Source organism: Gorilla gorilla, chromosome 18 (genome assembly GCF_029281585.2).
Source record: "Gorilla gorilla gorilla isolate KB3781 chromosome 18, NHGRI_mGorGor1-v2.1_pri, whole genome shotgun sequence".
Lineage (NCBI taxonomy): Eukaryota > Metazoa > Chordata > Mammalia > Primates > Hominidae > Gorilla > Gorilla gorilla.
This window is the reverse complement of record NC_073242.2, coordinates 76428775-76450164: the sequence shown is the minus strand read 5'-3', so window position 1 is coordinate 76450164 and position 21390 is coordinate 76428775. Positions and strand designations below refer to the sequence as shown.

The 21390-nt window shown below is 38.0% G+C and overlaps 1 protein-coding gene across 6 annotated transcripts in view; it reads left to right on the top strand.

The window, feature by feature from the left end:
• The window catches only part of ITFG1 (integrin alpha FG-GAP repeat containing 1), a 304948-nt gene that overhangs the window by 63255 nt on the left and 220303 nt on the right, over window positions 1-21390 (top strand). For 4 of the 6 annotated variants that reach the window (XM_055366735.2, XM_055366737.2, XM_055366736.2 and 1 more), the window contains exon 7: window positions 21057-21167. The exons of the other annotated variants lie outside the window; for them this stretch is intronic. In XM_055366735.2, coding sequence (XP_055222710.1) covers window positions 21057-21167 — 111 coding nt within the window. The remainder of the gene's footprint in view (window positions 1-21056; window positions 21168-21390) is intronic. 6 annotated transcript variants of the gene reach the window in all.

Genomic DNA, 21390 nt, shown 5'->3' with positions numbered 1-21390 from the left:
AAGGAGATGAGCCATTAATAAAGCATTGAAGAATGATTAAAGACATACTTGAGAGTGCTTGTAAACTGAAAAGATAAATTATTGATAAGGCTCCAAGTGTATATAAAGCCTCCCAACTCAGTGATATTGTAACATTGATTTGCTCAAAGACCTTCAGTGGCTCCTCTTCATCCTCTAAGGTAGAGGCTAGTTCCCTTGGCTGCCTACAGTGTGATCCTCTCTTCCTTTCTAGCTTTCTCTCCTGGTCCCCTGCTGGCATCCTGTGCTTAAGCCAAACTCTCCTTTTCCCAGTTTCCTCTAGTTTTCCTCATTGCCTTGCCTTTGCTGCTTCCTCTACCTCAGGGTTTCTTAATCGTGGCACTGTTGACACTTTGAGCAGGATCCTTGTTTGTTGTGGGGAGCTGCCATATGCATCGTAGGATGTTTAGTTTAGCACCATACCTGGCTTCTACCATCTGAATACCTGTAGCAACCAAAAATGTCTTTAGACATTGTCCAGTGTCTCCTAAAAGGCAAAATAGTCCCTGGTTGAGAATCATTGTTCTACCTAGTAAGCTGTCAACCTGTCTACATCATACTTGTCTTTCTTTCAAGCTTTATCTCAAATGCTATTTCCTCTAAGACTTGTTACTGTTTTCTCTTTGCTTACTTATCTTGTTAGCCACTCCATTTCCCATGCCCAGTAAGAGTGACCATTACCTTGAGCTCTGTCTCCTAACTTACCCATCCCTGACCCCTGTGCTCCCTCCCCAACACTTCCACTCTGTCTTCTGGAACACCAGCTCCACCATCAGCTCTCATCTGCATTCTTGCTTCTTTTCACAGAGTTCCTTTCACAGTTGTGGAAGCATCCCCCATAGCTGCCTCTAATGGAATATGCCACATGCCTCATATTTTGGTGTTTAGAGATCAGCAACTTTAATCCCCAGTACCACTTTCAAATTATTTCTCCCCGAAATATCTGCAAATCTCCTCCTATGAGGTTTCTGCCACCCAGTTACACCAAACGTCATCTTCCTTTTTTTATTACTAGCATCTATCAATTTCTAGTTCACTGGAGACATAATATCTTCTGGACAGTTGTCTAACTCTTGTCATCATTTTAGGTGATTTCAGTGTCTGCAGAGACGAGTCAGCCCAGCACCAGGACCTCCCCACCTCAGCCCGCTCAGTTCGTTCCCTGCACCTTGTAGGTACCAGAAAATATACCATCTCCAAAACCACCAGTCACATAGCCACTCTCCTACTACCACCCCTTATCCCTCTAGGTTACATGCTTAAGTGCCCTCCCTGCAACGCTTTTTGGATCTCACTGGGGCCTGCAGTCCACTGATCCTGCTACTTTATATCCACTCATCCCTCATCCAGCCTCCATTTCCCTCCTATCCATGGTAAATTATTACTAACCCTCTCTTGCAAATATGCTTGGCTTCTCTCATTCTCTCACATTCAGACACCCTAATTCTAGGTAAACCCAGCCAACTTCCTTCTTTCTCTTTCTCTCTTTCACTCACACACACACACACACACACACACACACACAATAATTATTAGGTTAGGAGACTGTCCTTGATCTCAGTCTCACATTCTAAATTCAAGTCCTCATTGTGTTCTTTCTCATAGTTCCTGAACTTTTTCTTCATTTCTTCATTTCTTCATTTCTATCACAGTTTGAATTTGAAGTTCCCTTTCTCATCTTCATGTATGGCCGGTGTTCTGTCTTGCTCCTTTCTTCTGCTCTTCTCCTCCCCTCCCCCTCTACTTCCTCCCTCCCTTTTGCTCCCATTGGAGAAGCAAGCAATGCATACATTTTAGCAACGGCTAACAGCTGTACCTGCTCCATTTTGGCATTTAACAATGTATTTGCTCTGAGTTGCAGCCGATTAACTTTTCTTCAGAGGCAAATGTAGACTTATCTCTCCTTCTCCTGACCACCCACCACACTATACTTAAGAAAATGGAAAGGGATAAGTGAGTGTTTTCTGCTACAATCATGTAGACTAAAGTAAAGGAATATCCTTTGGATAACAGATTAGATGTAAATTGGGTCTTCAGATATCTAAAACATTAGGCAGCCTTTTACCAAGAGACTGATATGACATTTAGCAGCAGATTGTGTTACATGGTTTGATATTTCTTCACACCTGCTTTCTGAATATAGATGTGTTCTTAATTTGATATCTAGGATTGCATACTGCTGACGATAGACATGAGGCAATAACATTGTATTTTCTGCATAAATGCATGAAAGTGTTTGAAACTTTCACTTTTTTGACATTTTGAAATTGTATATTTTCATTATTAAGAGAACTCTAGAAGAGAAACTCCATTTAAAAACAGTATATGGTGCCGGTAAATACTCAGCTCTTACTATAAAGTGAGGGCACATTTTTTAAATAACAAAATAGAATTACTTTTTGCTTTTATTATACAGTGTTTCCCATCTATTAATTTATCCCCAACAGTGATCCTTAGTCACCTAAGGGGATTGCTTTCAATCATAATTGACAGATTTGTTCTGACATTTTAACTTTTACTAGTTACTTTTTTCATGGGTTTAGACTGTAATACAGATTTTTGAATCAAGCTTTTTGTCTGGGCATGAAACATGATTTAGACAGTGTGACCTGCCAGATCTTTTAATCAGAATGACAATTTACGGCATCCCTAAGCAGCATATATTATGCCAATGAACATAAATGATCATGGTGTCTCATTGATATTTTCATTTTGTATTTTTATTTTTATCTAATTAGACTCTTTAATGAGCTGTATATATTGTGGAGCAAAATGTCATCATAATTTTAATATACAATATAATGAATATATGGTAAATAGCTTTAAATTGTTTGAATTCTTATCTAGTTAGGTTGAAGATGAACTAAGTCTGTTTCTATCCAATATAGTTAGTTTACTGTGAACTAAAGTCTATTAATACTAAATGTTCTAGACCACTGATGTGGTTAAGAAGGAAATAAAATTAGCATGCAACTTCAATAAGCCATGTAAAAATGCTTGTCCAAGATGTTCACATTTCTCTTAGTAGAAATTGTCCATAATCATAATGGACTCTTCATATTGTATATTGGCATGAAAAACAAAAAATATCTAAAAAGTATTATTTAGCTGCACCACTCCTGTCTATCTCCCAATACCAACAGAACTAATTTTTTTCATAAATGGTCTTTTGAAAACTAGCTGAAGTCATGGAGTAACATGAAACTTTAGTTTTTAATTACTGGAGATCTCATTTCACCCTTAGCACTCAGGATCTCAGATATCATTCATAGGAATCAGGTGCTTATTACTTGAGAATGTTTTTGGTATACATTTTTAGAAATACAAGTTAATAAAATATGGGATAAAATGAGCTGAAATTATGTAGGATGACCTGTTACAAATTGAGAGATTTATAGAGAGATGTGTCTTTTTTTTTTCCATTTAGATTTTTGGAAGCACCTTAATTATAGTGCTTCTGGCGAGTAATGAAAACTTGGCCTTTCTGCTCTAGGAAAACATAGTCCACATGACACAGTACTTTTGTCAGAATTCTCAAAGACAGTGTGTGTTTGTGTTTTTGTGGCCTTTACCTAAAGATAAATAGAATTTTGTTTCTGAAAAAGCTTTAAAAAGTGAAAATAGTGTATGTCGATGAGTCATGAGCGATTCTCAAACAAATCTACCAGGAAGGCAAAGTGAGCTAAGGTTGAGGGTACTTTTTGACACCTTAGAATTGCTCAGCTGACTTAAAAGTATATAATATTTTCTCATCGATTTAGTAATTCTGATCAGTATGCTAAATGTACACACACACACTTTTTCTTAAAAGCAGCACAGACTATATCTTCCAGATGGCTTTGATAAATCTAGGCTTAAATTCTTCTGTCCTCTTGGGCCACAGTGAATCTTTTGTGAACATTAAAAATATGATGCAATGGGTTCTCTTACAAAAACATGTAGAATCTGTACTAAATAAGTTCTTAAATCCTGCTGCTCTGGAGTATATCTTTCCCATTGCTCACAAGCATTTCTATCATTATCCTGAAATTAATGCTAATTCCAGCATACAGATCCAAGTATTTTAAAAAGTTGAGTTATCCTTTAGGATGAGTCCTAACCTATTCTGTTGACCAAATTTTAATTCACATAAAGAGACTTAAAACATACGTTTTAAATGACACTGATATGTTAGTGTGTTATGTTTACCTATAGGCAACCCCTTAATCTCCAAAACATGTAGCAGCCAAATGTTTGATGAAGTCTATTATAATTACATGGTCTTGTATTTAGTGACTTAACTTTGTCACTGTAGAAAAACCAAAACAAATTTCTTTTTTTTTTTTTTAGACAGAGTTTTGCTCTGTTGCCCAGGCTGGAGTGCAATGGGGCGATCATGGCTCACTGCAACCTCCGCCTCCTGAGTTCAAGTGGTTCTCATGCCTCAGCCTCCCTAGTAGCTGGAACTACAAGCCCTTGCCACCACGCCCAGCTAATTTTTATATTTTTAGTAGAGACGATGTTTTGCCAAGTTGGCCAGTCTGGTTTCAAACTCCTGGCCTCAAGTGGTTCTCCCACCTCGGCCTCCCAAAGTGCTGGGATTACAGGCATGAGTCACCACACTCGGCTGCCACTGCTCATTCTTGAAGGATCTTTCCAATCTACCAAGGACCTTCTCCTTAACACCTAGGAGTTCAATACCAGTATAGCCCCTTGGATAGTGTATGGTGCACTGCCTCATAGCATCACACTGCTAGTTATCTAATTATGCTAAAGGAATACAGGCTCAGGCACCCTCGAGTACAGTGTAGTCAGAAAAGGAGCAGACACCTTAAGGGGTATTGTTGGCTCTTGTTAGAGGGCCAGGAAACTCTGGGGACCATGTCACCTTCCCTATCTCTTCCTAAGCATCTAAGTTCTAGTTGCCCTAAAATGGCAGTGCTACCTCATCTCTTAATATTTGTTTCTCCTCCCTCTACTAGCTGGTCAAATTTATCTGTCTTTCTCCATTTAGAATTCTGGTCCAACAAATAGTTATTATCCATCTTTGGACATAGCTTCTCATGCTTGGCCTCTTCTTTAGTTACCTGCCAGTTGTGGAGGGGTGGCCTTGGATTAAGACACCTGTGAGCTAGTCAGTACTTTTCTGATCAAAAACCTGTGGCTGGGTGATTTTTCTGTTACTTACATTTAGGTTGTTAAATATTTTGTCCCAGAGGGCTCTGTAAATTTTGTGAGACCAGTGTCAGATATTGTTCCTTACTGTACATGAGAGCACTTCAAAGAAGCTAAGATTTATTAAGCCCCTTACAACAGAGCACTGTGTTAGACAGTCTCCATACATTATTTCATTTCACCCTTTTCCGATTCATGCGTGAAATCAACTTACTATAAATGGTGATATTATACCCACTTTATTGATAAATTAATTAAGAAGTAGAGAAAACAAAGGCCCATAAGTCACATAGCTAATGACTGGCACAGCTGACTCTGATTCCCAAACCTGTGTTCTTTGCAGTCTATACCATAATGTGTAAAACTCAAGTCCTTACAATAGATCACAGGGTTCTGCACAGCCTGATGCCTCACATTTCAGATCTGATCTCCTCCTCTCCTGCTCTATTTCCCTGTCCCAGCCACACAGACCTCCATGGCCTGTGTTCTTGAGACACACTGTCACCTCCAGCCTTTACACGGCTGAGGCCCAGCAGGACGCTCTTCCCCCAGATATCCACAGGGCTCACTTCCTCATCTCCTTCACATCTATTTGTTTTGTGGTTTTTGTGGGCGTTTGTCGTTTTGGGGTTTTTTTGTAGAGACAGAGTTTCTTTATGTTGCCTGGTGCTGATCTCAAACTTCTGGGCTCAAACGATCCTCCCTCCTCAGCTTCCCAAAGCACTGGGATTACAGGCATTAGCCACCGCACCCAGCCTCCTTCAGATCTTTACTCAATATCACTTTGTAAGTTTGCTTTCATTAAATTCCAAACACCCCTCCCACATGGACACTTCTTATCTTTATTTTTCTCTTTAGTGTGACCTATTTTACTTACTTATATGTAAAAATAAAGGAGCAAAAGTTTCCGCCAAGAAATACTCTTGTATTTCCAGCTAGAACAGTACTTGGCATATATTAAGCACCCAATAAATATTCCTTGAAAAATGGACGAAGGGATAGGTGTATATGTCTATGCATATATGTCCCAATAATGAAATAATTCCTAGGATATTAATGCGTCAGAGGTAATATAACTGAATTCTGATTCCCATATGAGAGTGTCAGAGTGGGCAGAAAATAATTTAATAACCAAATCCTTCAGTAATCTAACAAGATGCATGCACATATATATTTCTAATATTTATCCTGACTTTCAAAAAGGATCTTCAGAAGCCTTTCACATAGGTCACATAAGTATAACAGAATTATACTTAGTGTTTTTATTACTGTTTCTGAAAGAATTTGAAAGAACTTTAAACACTATATATGCTGCAAAATATGGACAAAAAATTTAAAACGTCTCAGAGATGATCTGAAAGATCCCAAGAGTTGTTAGGCCCAGGGCATTAAATACGACCTAAACATTTAAGCAACATTAAAAATTTGTGCACTAAATTTTACTCTGAGTAAATTGGTAGCTAAGACAAAAAAGGAAAGTTGTTTGAATGTCTCATAGAGGAAGGTACCCACATTCATCTACAGAGATACGTTTACTTGGAACTTCAATTCTGTGAAAATATAGGTGTCTTTATATAGACTCTCGTCAACTGTAGGATTATAAAACATTCAGAAACTTTGCTCAAATGTACACTGTGTATAAGTGCCTTGTATAGTAGTTGAGGGCATAATATTAAATTATAACTAAGTCAACACATTTCCCTGAGTAACCTGATCTGAAGTTCTCTGCCATGTCCCTTTCCCACCTTTGTGCCTCTGCTTGTGGCTTCTCCGTGCACCTGTATGTGTCCAGATAGTCCCTGTGCTTCAAAGCCTGATGAAACTTTCTTAATGCCCCCCAGCTGCTAAGATTCTCTACAGGCTCGGCATTCCCATGGACTTTATTTGTCTCTTCCTAAATGATATTTTTCACTTCAACTTCATATAAAAATTATATAAAATTGAATTACAAGTATTTGAAATAGTTGTCTAATCACTCAAACTAGATTTTTCTTTAAGTATAATGTATTATATGCAGTTATATTCATTAAATATTTGTTAAGAGAGCAAATGAGCCTATTTCAGTATTGGATTTTTAAAGTAATACCAAAATATTTCTGTTAATAAGCATTATTGGCCGGGCACGGTCACTCACTCCTGTAATCCCAGCACTTTGAGAGGCCGAGGTGGGCGGATCACCTGAGGTGAGGAGTTTGAGACCAGCCTGGCCAACATGGTGAAACCCCATCTCTACTAAAAATAAAAAAATTAGCCGGGCGTGGTGGCGGATGCCCTGTAATCCCAGCTACTTGGGAGGCTGAGGCAAGAGAATCGCTTGAACCTGGGAGATGGAAGTTGCAGTGAACCGAGATCGCGCCACTGCACTCCAGCCTGGCGACAGAGTAAGACTCATCTCAAATAAATAAATAATAAAAAACAAGAATTATTATATCTGGTTTTATTTCATTCCGAAGTTATGTCAGTTTATGTAAGGTTATTTGCAGCATTCATCTGTTTTTTCCCCTTGATTTCACATACAGAACTCATTACCAAATAAAGATCAAAGACTTAAAAACCTCACAACAAACTTTCAGCTAATGATGCTTCCTAAGGAATTCTCTGTCACAATGACTGGTGATGTCAGCCCATGTCATGCCTATGTCAGATTCAGTCCTGATCCTCAGTGATTACCACCTTTATCTAAGTGTGTATAACTGTCCATCTGGTGAACTGAATGGATGAGCTCCAGTCTTAACAGATTGAAAAGGAATGCTTCTCCATACACATCTCATGCTGCTTTTCTTTCCACGTGGAAGTTCATGGACCTGAAAATGGCTTATTTTAAGCTTTGTACCCAAACTAAAATCTTTGAATTCGATAGGCATTTTTTGTTCAGTCTGACAAGCTCTTTTGGTGAACTTGTTTAATCCACTGACAAGTTATTAATGTTCTTATTGCAACAGTTGAGTTTACATCTGCCTTCTGTTTACTATGCCTCAGTCCTTTGGTCCTCTGTTCCTACATTACTACTTTCTTTTGCTTTCAGTGAATATTTTCTATTGTAACATCTTAATTCCTTTAGTAACTTTTTTAACTTTTTATTTTGATTAGTGGTTGCTATAGGGCTTACTACATATATCTTAACTCATCAGAATCTACTTCAGATATGTACTAACTTAATTGCAGTGAGACATGGAAATGTCACTTGTTTATAGCTCTATTCTCTTTCCCCCTTATTGTAGTACATATTACATCTATATATGTTACAAACTCATCATACTTTGTTATAATTATTACTTTATATAATTTTATGTCTCTTAAGCTTAGAGAAGACAGTAGAGCAGATATTATTTACAATGTTTGTTATATTAACCTTCTTAGTTACTGTTTCTGGTTCTCTTCTTTATTCCTGTGAATTCAAGTTACCATCTGGTGTCATCTTCTTGGTCCATTGCAGTTTTGCTCCCACTCACCTTCTTGGTGTTGCTGGCAAATATATTACATTTCTATATATTATGGGCCTAGTGATACAATTATATACATATTGTTTTATTACAGTTGTATTTTAAAATCAGTTAAGAAAGGAGAAGGAATATACATTTAAACTGTCTTTTATAACTACATAATTCCTTTACTAATTACACCGTTTTTTCCTATGGATTTGAATTGCTATCAGGGGTCATTTGCTTTCATCCTGAGCAACTTTAGTATTTTTTATAAGGTTGTTGCGGGACAGTCAGACCGAAAAAGGTTCAGGAGAGTTTATTAAATTAAGGTGATCACCAGCTCAGCCAGACATATGTCCAGAAAGTCTGAGCCCTGAAAAAGGGCTTTTCCTACTTTTAAACATCTTAAGGTGGGAGCTAACATGAGGCGGGAAGCGAGTTACAGAAGCAAGGAACAAAGGCAGCATTACAACATTCCTTATATCTTGAGGGAAACATGTCTTGCAACCTAAACTTACCAGTCTTGTGACCCTGCAGCCGTGCAGGAACTTCCTGGGCCTGTAATAAACTTTGAGGAATATGGAGTTGGGGAGTACGGATAAGGTACACTGTCCACAGAGAGAGGACAGGCTGTTAATATTCTCTTTTAACTTGAGTGTAGGATGGGGTCACACTTTGCAGCAACTTTAAGAGGATTTTAAAATTTCTTTTACTACTACTATTAGGTTATAGTTGATTTCATTAATTCCTTCTTCAAGGTGAGTCTGCTAGCAGTGAATTATCTCAGTTTTTCATTATCTAGAAATGTCTTTATTTCCTCTTAAATTTTAAAATTAGTTTTCCTGAATGTAGGACTTTTGGTTGACAGGAGCTTTTTTCTTACATCATTTGGAGTATGTCATCCCACTGCCTTCTGGCCTTCATTGTTTCTGATGAGAAGTCACCCATTAAACTTATTGGGATTGTCTTCTATGTGATGAATAGTTTTTCCCTTGCTTCTTTCAAAAATTTTCTTTTTCTTTGGTTTTCAGCATTTTTGCTATGATTTATCTATCTGGGTCTCGATCTCTTTGCATTTGTTCTGCATCACATTTATTGAGCTTCTTAGGTGTGAATATTAATGTTTTTCATCAAATTTGGGAAGGTTTTAGCCATTATTTCTTCAAATTTTTCTTTGTCTTCTCTCTCTCTCACTTCTACTGGAGAACTTCCATTATGTATATCTTGGTGTACTTAATTGTGCCCCACATTTCTTTGAGATTCTTTTCATTTTTTCCTTATCCTTTTTTTCTCTCTGTTTTTCAGGCTGCTTAATCTGTCATGAAGTTTGCTAATTCTTCTGGCAGTTCAAAGCTAACGTTGAGCCCCTCAAGTGAATTTTTTATTTCAGTATATTTACTTTCAGTTCCATAATTTCCATTTGGTTTTTTATCATTTCTGTCTATGGATATTTTATATTTGATAAGGCACACTTCACTTCTTTAAGCACAATTTCCTTTAGTTTTTTTTTTAACATTTGTAGTGGCTGCTTTAAAGTTTTTGTCTGTGAAATTTACATCTGGTCCCTCTCACAGCACTGTCTGTTGCCAGGTATTTGGTTTTCTGTTTTCCTGTATATGGATTATACTTTCCTGTTTCTTTATGGGTCTCATAATTTTTTATTGGACATTTAGGTAATTGTTATGGTCATTCCACAGAAAAAGTATGCACAGTCTTCCCTCCAAAATTTGGCTCAAAAGCCAAGAAGGTATGAGAAGGTTTTTTAATCACATAAAGAGGCTTTCTGGGAACCGCAAGGCAGGCCTTCCAAACTGGTCTGAAAATGGTTTGAGAGATCAAGGACAGGAGACTGCCTTGGAAGGTTATTTGTGTGCTGTTTGGAGGTGGGGCCTGGGTGAGGTTCCTATGCATGAGTAGGGCTTGAGGGGCATGAACCTCCCACCAGCACCAAAGGAGGCTGGCTTTTTTACCAGCTTGCCCAGATATAGGGCACAAGAGGAAAAGGGAGGGGTAAGATTTAAAAGCTGTCAACAGACAAATATTAAAAAATGGAGCCAGATTCTTTTCCACAATAATATACTGTAGCAACTTTGGATACTGCCCTCCACTCCCCAAAGCTTGTTATTGTTGTTTGCTTGCTTATTTGTTTAGTGACTGGCTAGACTATTTCAATAAAGATTATTTTCCCTGTAGTGTGAAGCCTTTGATGTTGCTCCTCAGAGGCTACAGCTTTGGAGATGTACCTTGTCATCCTGGTATGACACTGCTTTTATAGCAGGGCTCTCTTTGTCTCTTTCTGGATCACACTCAGCTGTTAGACTTCAGTAATTGCCAGCTGATTGCTCTATTTTTGACAATACCTTGGGTCATAAATTGCTCCATGGTCTGATATAATTAAGTTTGGATTCCTTTGCAGGTTTGTTCTGTAGGTTGGTGTTGTAGGTTTATCCAGACTTCAGGAAGGTTATTTGTAGTTCTTCATTCCCTAGTGCTCTCTGTTAAGCCCTGGTCTGTGATTTAGTTTGATTCTTTCATGAGGCTGACTGCCTTCTCTCTATTGCTTTCCATCAAACCTCCATTTGTTTTGAATATACCCTTAGGCTTGAACTTCCCCACACTCTGTTTTAAATATTAGGGGACAGCTTTGTAGCTGCCTGTTACAGCCTGATGCTTCTCCTGGGCAGAATCCCTGAGCATGGCTCCAGAGGTGAGAGTGAGGACAGTGACACACTTTCCCCCTGAGAGGCATCCCTGCTTTAGGATCAGAACACTGCATTGGAGTGGTAGCTTCTGATCTTTGCTTCCCTTTCCGGCATTGAACCAAAGGCCTACAAAAGGGGTGGTGTGTGAGTCGCTAGTGCTGCACGAGAGATAGATCCTCCACCTTTGTGAGTAGGGGCTGGATTGAAGAAGGGGTGTCCCCAGCCTCTTGACCTCACACTCTTGGAATTTAGCCTCTACAGCATATAGCAGGAGGAGATGAGCAATGGTGGCCTGCCCCGCAAGAAGTTACCACAGTCCTTGACTAGGAGCTGGGTGGAGGGGGAGCCCTGTGTTTTTGGCTGCAGCTTCCTGAAGCAGAGTTTCCTTCACACTGAGCTAGGAGGAGGAGAGAAAGAGCAGGTAGTGGTTCAGAAGTCACAGGCTCTTGCTCTTCTTGTCTGATTTCAGTATATTTTCTTGAATAAATGTTTCTTCATTTGTTATATGCTCTCAGAACAATTTCCAGAGACTGTAAATTTTTTTTAAATAATTTCCCCCAGTTATGCTTGTTTTACTGGAGAGCAGGTCTGTAGGGCTCACACTGTCATTCCAGAAGGGAATTTTTACAATTGGTAGGCATTTGCTGACCTAAAACTCATCAGTCCTAATGCCGGATAACAGATGTTTTTTTGTTTAAGTCAATGGCCTTGAATTTTGCTCACTGTTTTGGCTGTGGCTTTTTTTAGGATGAAGGTTTTATCATGTATGCTCCAAAGGAATATTCTGCCATGTTATAGATTAGTCTGTAAGTTAAATATGATCAATTTACAAAACAGCATTAGAACTGTCCTGTCTAGCTTAACAGCCTTTCCTTGTTTTTAGTGCAGTGTTTTAAGTCTTCAGTTTTAAAAGCTCAAAGTTTTGGTTCTCTTGTAAGGCCCTTTGACATTAAAAAAGAAAGGTTGAAGTCTTCTCATTGAAGTGAGCACTCAGCATGACCTATAACTAGCATTCTGCTATTACAACAGGCGGAGAAAACTGAGGAAAAAGAAGGTTCATTAGAAGTTCTTAGTCACTGTAAGGTTTACTCTTGGCTGCATTAGAATGATTGAAGATAGGCTTTCAGAGTTAACATTTTTTTTTAATTATTTCATGTAGCTTTTGAAAGGAAGCCTTAATATTTTTAATATACATTTCATTTTCATGTTTAATCACTATTATACTTGTTTCTGCTTCAAGAGAAATTTTTTATAGTTTCACATATTAAGTTTAGGGACTACTTTAATCAAATGCCATATGCTGGGGAAATTATTTACTTCTCAGAATTACCAACTTCAGATTGTGTACAACTGGAATGCATATAAGAGCAATTTTTATAATTAAGTGTATTTAGTGTGTATTTTACATTAATAAACTTTGTTTAATTTTTTTGAACTAATTTTGTTAGAGGCCATGAGTATGCCTCATTATTTTAATAAATTACTTTAACCTGAAGTTTCTTAATAATCTGATTATTTGATTTTAACTTATTTCAAACATGCAAACCTTTATAAACACAATGTCACGTGTTGGTAATGTTAGCATTTCACTAATGTGAATATAATAACTTCTTAAAACGAATTGCACAGTTTCTGACCAGTGCAAATGTCACTTCCTCAGTGAAGCCCTCCTCAAATTCGTCCAACAAGAGAGTACCTCTGCCAGCTCTGTTCCAATAGTATGTATTCATAATTCTAGCAGAGCCATTACCACATAGTATTTGTCAATTTCCACATCTGCCTCCTCAAGGAAGGAGTAGAGAGAAGTAGTAGAGACAGTAACCTCACCACGTTGGCCAGGCTGGTCTTGAACTCCTGACCTCAGGTGATCTCCCCACCTTGACCTCCCAAAGTGCTGGGATTACAGGCGTGAGCCACCATGCCCCGCCATCATTTGTGTTTATCTCTCCAATACCTAGTTGAGTGCCACGCAGTCAGAGATATTTAAAAGATGTTTGAATCAGTTGGTGGATATGACGTGGAAAAAAAATTTGATGATCATTCTTTCACATCATTTTATAGGCAAGTAAGTGAAGTCCAGAAAGGTAACATTTTGCTTTACTTTTTCCAAGTTATCAGACTGTATTACTTCAGGCATTTTATCACTACAGTGCTCTAGCTTCAGGAAAAATATTCCCTTCCAGTATGTTCCAGAAATAATGTGTGGAAACCTTAGAGACAGGTTATTTCATTAAGACCAGGGTTATTCTAGCAGAAAATGCCTCTCTGGTGTGTAGAAAGTGAACTAAGAATAGTTAAAAAAAGAAGACAGTACACAAATCAGGTTTCCAGACTAGATGGAGCGTAAGTGCCTACTGTTAGAGGTTTGATTTTCAGTTACAATGAGTTTAAATCATTTTAAATAACTAATTTTGTATTTTTAACCATCCTTCCCTTGGATTTACAAGAGAAATAAACTGCTAACCTTAGCTGACCACCTGTATCATGTTTTGCAGTTCAGTCTGAGGTAGCAGTTATTAGAGAGACCAGCAACTTCTCATAACTCTTGGAGCATTATCACCTTGATTGAATTGTGCCACTTAAGAAATAAATCACTTTGAAGTTGAATTTGATTTTAAATGTCTGGCCACAATTTTTGTGAATAAAATTAAGAGTTTTTTTCTAACACATACCCCATGACTAGGAGTCCATCATGTCATGAAAATTTAGAGTTCTGTCAAAAATGTTTCTCTCAGGAGACAGAGAAATGCATTAAAAAATGTAATTTTTGGAAGTCCTTTAACATCAGTATAAACTGACATACAGTCTTTTCTTTTCTTTTGAGATGGAGTTTTGCTCTCGTTGCCCAGGTTGGAGTGCAATGGCATGATCTTGGCTCACTGCAACCTCCACCTCCTGGATTCAAGCAATTCTCCTGCCTCAGCCTCCTGAGTAGCTGGGATTACAGGCATGCGCCACCATGCCAAGCTAATTTTTTGTATTTAGTAGAGACGGGATTTCACCATGTTGGTCAGCTGGTCTCGAACTCCTGACCTCAGGTGATCCAACCACCTTGGCCTCCCAAAGTGTTGGGATTACAGGCGTGTGCCACCACGCACGGCCCAGTCTTTTCATTTGGAGGAAATAAATACTCAGAAATCCAACATGCCATGTTTCAGCTGCTAAAAAAAACATTTTTGGATAGTAGCGCTTGTGTAGGCAGCTATTGAGCAGCTAGAAAGTGTAACATCTTTGTAAATCTATAATGAGGCACAGGTGGACAAGATAAGAAAGCGTCAGGATTTTGGAATGAAAGTGATGAATGAAAGTTAAGTAACCTTAGTGCATAAACCAAATTATTGCAGACTGATTTCATTGCCCTAAGAAAACGCGTCAGGGCAAATATAATTCTAAAATTTATATTTTAAAACCTTCATTTTAGTTAATTTACATAAATGAAAGTTGATGGGAAGTCAGAAAATCTTAGCAATTATTGATGCCAGGGTCCTGTTCTCCAGTTATTTCCATCATTAAGTATTATCTCTGTTGACTTCTTTACCTTCTGGAACATAGAGGACTTTTTGAGAAAGGGGAGAGTCTTATGTTTGAAGTTTGTATTAATGTCTGTTAACCCATATAAACATTCCAATATTGAAAATATTAAATCTACAAAATCTCCCTGAAATTCCTTAAGGTCCTGACCTCACAGGGGTAGAGGAAATATGTGACTTCACTTGATACATATATTTAACACCAGAATTCAAAATATTGCTAAGTCTTTGGGGACCATTAACTTACCACAATTGTCTTGATTACATTTCTCCTAACAATTCAACATACAAGTTATGAAAAATAAATTCCTATGATAAAAGTGTAGTAATTGGAAAATTTTTACTCCTCATTTGTTAATAACCCTCATCAAGGGAAAATTATAATCCCCTTAGACATTCCATTTCAGTGCAGTTAACAGGTTCCTATCATTATTTGCTGCCAGCAGCCTGTTACTTGGAATTTATTGGTTTTGCCTAAAATTTTTAGTTTATATACAATCTGAAATAAATAAAGCCAGTGGTTTCCACCACCCACCCCCACCCCCCCGACTTCTGATCATGATTTCACTGACGACGGAAGACAGGGTAGGAATGTGTTCATTGTTACCATTAGTGATTTCAGCCTTGTGTGCCTGGATTCCAGAGTGTGGTGTCTGCGTCTCTCTGTATCTTGTTGTGTACCTTCTTGAATTAGAGATCATCAGAGCTGTCTGCTAAGTATGGTGAATCTTCATTTTGGACCCCATGTTTCAGGAAATAGAAAGAAAGTCTAGATAGAAGATAATGAACTTAAAAGTTGAAATTTTAAAATGATTCTTGGAAATGTAGACTTGTGAATGGGGAACAATTCAAGCACGTTTCTCATATCATCTTACTAAATTAGTGCATCTTTATAAAAGATGATCTGGCAGAATTATTTGATATAGGAAATAGGGTTGATCTTCTGCAAACAAAAATATAACTAATGCAATCATCTCTATCAGAGGTTTCAAACCAATACTCATGAGCAAAATCAGCCTGGAGACATGTTTTGAGTTTTTTTGACCCATGCTGTGTTTCAGATATTTTGAATTAAGTTTCAGTATTTCAAAAGTATGATTTTTCATATTAAAAATCATATTTCTGTAACAACAATTGTCTGGAGCTAATTAATTCTGTCCCTCTGGTCAGTGATGATCTCTTTTGCTTCATCCAGTTCCCTCACTTACTACTGTCTGTCTTATCCTGAGATGCTTATTCAATTTGTATGCCCTTGCCTTTTTACTATTTGATCATCTTGTTTGTACCAGGCCTTCTTAACTTATTTAAGTTAAGGCCTTATGCCTTATAGCATTTCAATTGATGACCTCTGAGCTACAGAATGCAATTAAACTGCTGCTGCAAAGAGTGAGAGCTGGCATGACCTGGTTTGTCTTAGTGATTTCAGCAGTCATATGGCCTTCAGTATACTTTTTAATGAATAAGTGGAGGAAAAGGTGTTTTATTTTAAAGATATTTTTATTCTACATTGTTATGCTGCCCTTCCACTAATATAACTGGGCCTAAGAGAAACTGGATACTACTATAGAACAAATATAAACATGAGCTTGGCGTAGCCTCCTAGCTTGAGCATAGAAACAGTATAAGTTATGATACTGCTTGCCATTCTTTGTGGAAATGTCTCCAGACATTTCAGCTTACAGAAAATACTACGAATGTTTTATTAACTATGTTTTTCTAAAATAACCCATAATATTACTCCTTTGTGAATAGTAACTATTACTATCCAAGGAGAATTTCTTCATGCAGGAACTCAAAATAATATTATGAATAGTTTTTTTTTAATTTCCATCGGAATATTTTTCTTAAAACTTGAGACATCACACTAAAGGATATAGTGCCTGAAATCACAATTTTCAACATCTTCTTTTATACCATAGTGTATCAAAAGGATATTACATGCTCATGATTAATCATTAAGCTTTGTTTTGAGTTTTTCTAATATGATTTAGTTCATTTAGACTTCCAATTTAAGTTTCTAAAACTCCTGAGGCTTCTTTTTAATGCCAGCTTTAACCAGAGAGCTCTTCATTTGAAAGGAAGGCTAAGCTGCAGTTGACAAAGATTAAAATGCAGTAGCTTACTCCTTTCAAGCTATGAATGGAGATAATTGAAGCACAAACCATTTAATGTTTTTGTACACACTTGTCTATGTCTCTGTAGTTTCTGCGGAAGAAACTGCATGTGCATTGAATATTTTCACTATTTTACTTGTTAAATGAATCTAATGAAAAAGAACTTAATTGAGTTTGGAGTTTAAATCCTGAATTTTTCATGAAATCGTGATGTGATCTTTTGTTATGGAGTATTTGTTCAAGTGAATACCAGTGATATCAGCTATCATTATGTTGTTTCTATTAGCATTTTTAAACTTAGTTTTTAAAAAAGGAAAGACAAACCCATATCCAAAATATATATGGTTCCTGTAAATGAATTGCTGGCACTTCCAGGGTGAAAGGGGTCCAATGTAGTCGCCAAGCCACCAAATCTTTATTCCAAGCCACAACTCACCCCACGCTCCCTATACCAACCCTGTTCTTCCAACTCCCACCCTGCCTTGATCAAATACATGCAGAACTTAGTCTCATGCACACTCTTCTGGCTCCTGCCAGTACGTGTCCACTAGGTCCTTGACTTAATTCACAGTGCAGTCCCTTTCTCATACCTGTCCATCACATTCCTGGCTAAGTTTACACTGTAATTTAACCTTACTTTTTGGCCTAGTGTCCAGGCGATAAGGTGGGCAGAGCATAGGAATGGGGGTGTGTGTGAATCACGTAATGAGGGCAGGAACTTCTCTGTCATCATCATCAAACAGGAAAGAAGACTAGCTGTTAACAGCAAAGAGTGGGCTACTTCTACAGACTATGAAGTTTTGCATGAATCTGAGGACTCAAAGTTTCTGCTTCATCAACCTAGATGTTCCCTTTCCATGAATCATGTATTTTGTTTCCAACCTAGGGCTCTAACCTTAGCATAGCAGAGCTGCTATGGTTGAGAATTTAACCTTCTTGGGTTCTCTTCTTCTGCTCTTACTGGTCAAAGTCCTCCTTGCCCTTTTGGTGTGGGATGTAAGAACCTCTTTTTTTTTTTTTTTTTTTTTTTGGCTACCCAAGAGACCCTCTTCCTTTCACATTTAGCTTTTAATTTCTGATCAGTCATGTTCAGCCTTTGTGTCTGTCTTGTACTGCCTCAATTGAGCTTAGCAATAGCTGTCTAATTACCCTGTCCTTAGCATTAGTGTTTGCCTCATATTTATCAAAAAAGAAAACACAAAATATCACACCCCCACTAGTGTATTTCCTCCCACCAGAATACTATCGCAAGACAGCAGCAGTAAAAGATAAGTGAGGGAAAAGGTGTTTTATTTGGGGGCTGCCTCTGCCTTATCCCCAGTGAAGGAACCCATATTGCCTGCCCCATGAAAGGTGATCCAACTACAGAATCTCATCTCTTTTTTTTTTTTTTTGAGATGTAATCTCACCCTTGTCACCCAAGCTGGAGTACAGTGGCGCCATCTCGGCTCACTGCAATCTCCACCTCCCAGGTTCAAGCAATTCTGCATTAGCCTCCTGAGTAGCTGGGATTACAGATGCACACCACCACGCCTGGCTAATTTTTGTCTTTTTAGTAGAGATGGGGTTTCACCATGTTGGCCAAGCTGGTCTTAAACTCCTTACCTCAGGTGATCTGCCCACCTCGGCCTCTCAAAGTGCAGGCATTACTGGTGTGAGCCACTGTGCCCAGTCCAGAATCTCATCTTAGTGTCTGTTTTCTCAGATCACTTTTGGTATCAACTATTGTTGGTTGGGTTTCCTGGGAAGCAGACTTTGAGACTGAGATTCACCGGCATGAAGTTTCATTTTAGAGTCAAAACCAGTGGACGGCATGAGACAGAAACAGAGTTGGGCTGCAATTCAGTGTCAGTAAAAGCCTCAAGGGGACCCCTGGGGAGCTCTGAATGTGGAATGGCCCTGTAGAGTTGTCCTGAGTTGTGGTGAGTGGGTCCAGCCTTTATACCTCCAAATTGACCATTGATTGGATGCAGACTAGTCCAGAAAGGGATGCAACCTTCTGCAAGGTAGCTCCTTTTCAGCCGAAGTTGTTCCAAAGAGGGCTAACCACTTAGGATTGTCTGCCAGCAATATTTCTAGAAGCTGAGAGAATAAATCCTTAATTCCCAAAAGGGCATCTGGGTGGCATGTCACATCCATGACAGTTTCTGGAGTACATTTCCTTAATTTTATTTTGTGAATTACTCTTAGCCATGTGAGAGGGTGAGAACTTTATTGCTTCATTGATTAAAAATTTTCTTTAGGAGTTTCTTCATTCCCATTTCATTCAAAGTCTGAGGCATGATTCTTTATATTTAATTACTAATAATTAATTTTCTCTATTTTTGTTTCTCTGTGTAATGAATCATTTATTTTTTCTATGCCCCTTTACATAATTGAATGGTAAAATGATATTTTTTTAAAAATCTGTTTTACAAGATACTTCCAGTCCCTCAACTAGCTTTACTACTTTTCAAAGTTTTAATAAATAGCTAGCGAAGCCATGGAAATAGAATCAGCATTGTGCGTTATAGTTCCTAAATTATTTAAATATGCATGAAAGAAGAGGGCATAATTTTCAACTTCTATGCAAATATAGATTCTAATAGAACACCAGTGGAAAAAAATTTTTGAATTGGTTTTCAAGGAGTGGCGATAAATTGCTGGTAGTTACACCACTCCCTCTAACTATCCCCCTTAACCATATCTTAACCATATGTGGTCACAGAGTCATTCTTCTAATCCCATGATGCTAACTGCCTTATGAAGACACCAGACCTTTGATTTCTTGTTGAAAACATGTCTCCACATTTATTCTATTTTCAAATGGGTTAAGAGTTTCAAAAGTTGGATATTTTCAGTTTGAACGAATTCACCTGTAATGTGGTAGCATGCTTGCCCCTTTTCTCGGTTTTAGTTCTTTCAAATACGTCAGAACTTGCACTCATGCCTCCCTTAGTGATTCTTAGAATTCTCTTTGGCTGTTAATCCCTAATCACTTTCTTATGCTGATTATTCCCATTTTCAGATGCTATAAAAATGTAACACCTTTTAAACATACTTAGTACAGTAGTCACTGTGATTATTTTTAATGAAACATTTTAACGTAGACCCTTCTTTCCCCAAGACTTTCCATTTAAAGACATAATAGAGCAATTATTTTTACACGTCCAAGCAAATTTGCAAGAACTACAATATACATATAGCATGTTGTCCATAATTATCCAACAATCATTTGAACATGTTATATTTCCTAGCTTATAGAAACAGCAGGGATAGAAAAATCCGTTAGGCATGATTCCTGCCCTCAGGGAGCTTTGGACAGGCAGATGTGAAGCCAGAATACCATGGTAGGTTGTAATCACTGCCGTGACGGAGGTAGCAAAGGAGAATAACAGCGGAGGGAAAGCTATGTCTAGGGAGAGGAAGGAACTCTAGAAGGAAGAGGACATTTCAGCCAATTTTGAAGAATCCATTCACCAAGTGGCTGTGAGGTGGAAAGGTACTACAGAGACAAGGAATGAGATGTACAGAGGCAAACAGAGGTCAAAAAACATGATAAAATCTGGCGACTACTTTGCTCTGTCTGAACACAATCTTCTTGTGAGGGAGTAACACAGAATTGAGGCTGGAAAGGTAGGTAAGGTAGCCTTCACATAACAGCTGAGGGATTTGCCCTTCATCTTGGAAGAAAAGGAATGAGATCAAATGACTTTGGAAGTAACACGTCATTGGGAGTGCATGAGTAACAGTAAACAAATGACGTTCATAGAGGACTACATTTGCATATCCACAGGCAAAGCATTTTCCTTGTTGTGGAAATAAATACAGAGCTATTTGATACATGGACAAAAGAATGGTTCCACTTGGAATGAGGAGTTTTGAGTTCAACTAATTATAAAAATAAATTCCTTAGCTTTTGGGTGATTCCATGAAAATCTTTATGATTACAATTATTAGATAAATTAGCTTCATCAAATTCATATGACACCCTTACAGAAAACACATTAAAATGTGAATGATAGTTTTCTGAGCATATCTAACGTAGGAAGGAAAAAAAAAACCTCTTTTTTTCAGTAGCTATGGCCTTCACATCACTCTGAATCTTTTTTTTTTTTTTTTTTGGTGAGACAGAGTCTCCCTCTGTCGCCAGGCTGGAGATCAGAATCTCGGCTCACTGCAACCTCCGCCTCCTGGGTTCAAGTGATTCTTCTGCCTCAGCCTCCCAAGTAGCTGGGACTACAGGTGCGCACCATCACACCCAGCTAATTTTTGTATTTTTAGTAGCGATGGGGTTTCACCATGTTGGCCAGGATGGTCTTGATCTCCCACCTCGGCTTCCCAAAGTGCTGCGATTATAGGTGTGAGCCACAGCGCCCTGCCAGTAATTTGTTTTTTAAAGCATAGAACAGTAATGTTATTTTAATATTCCTATAAGCCACCTCATCGTTTTAATACCTTATATGTT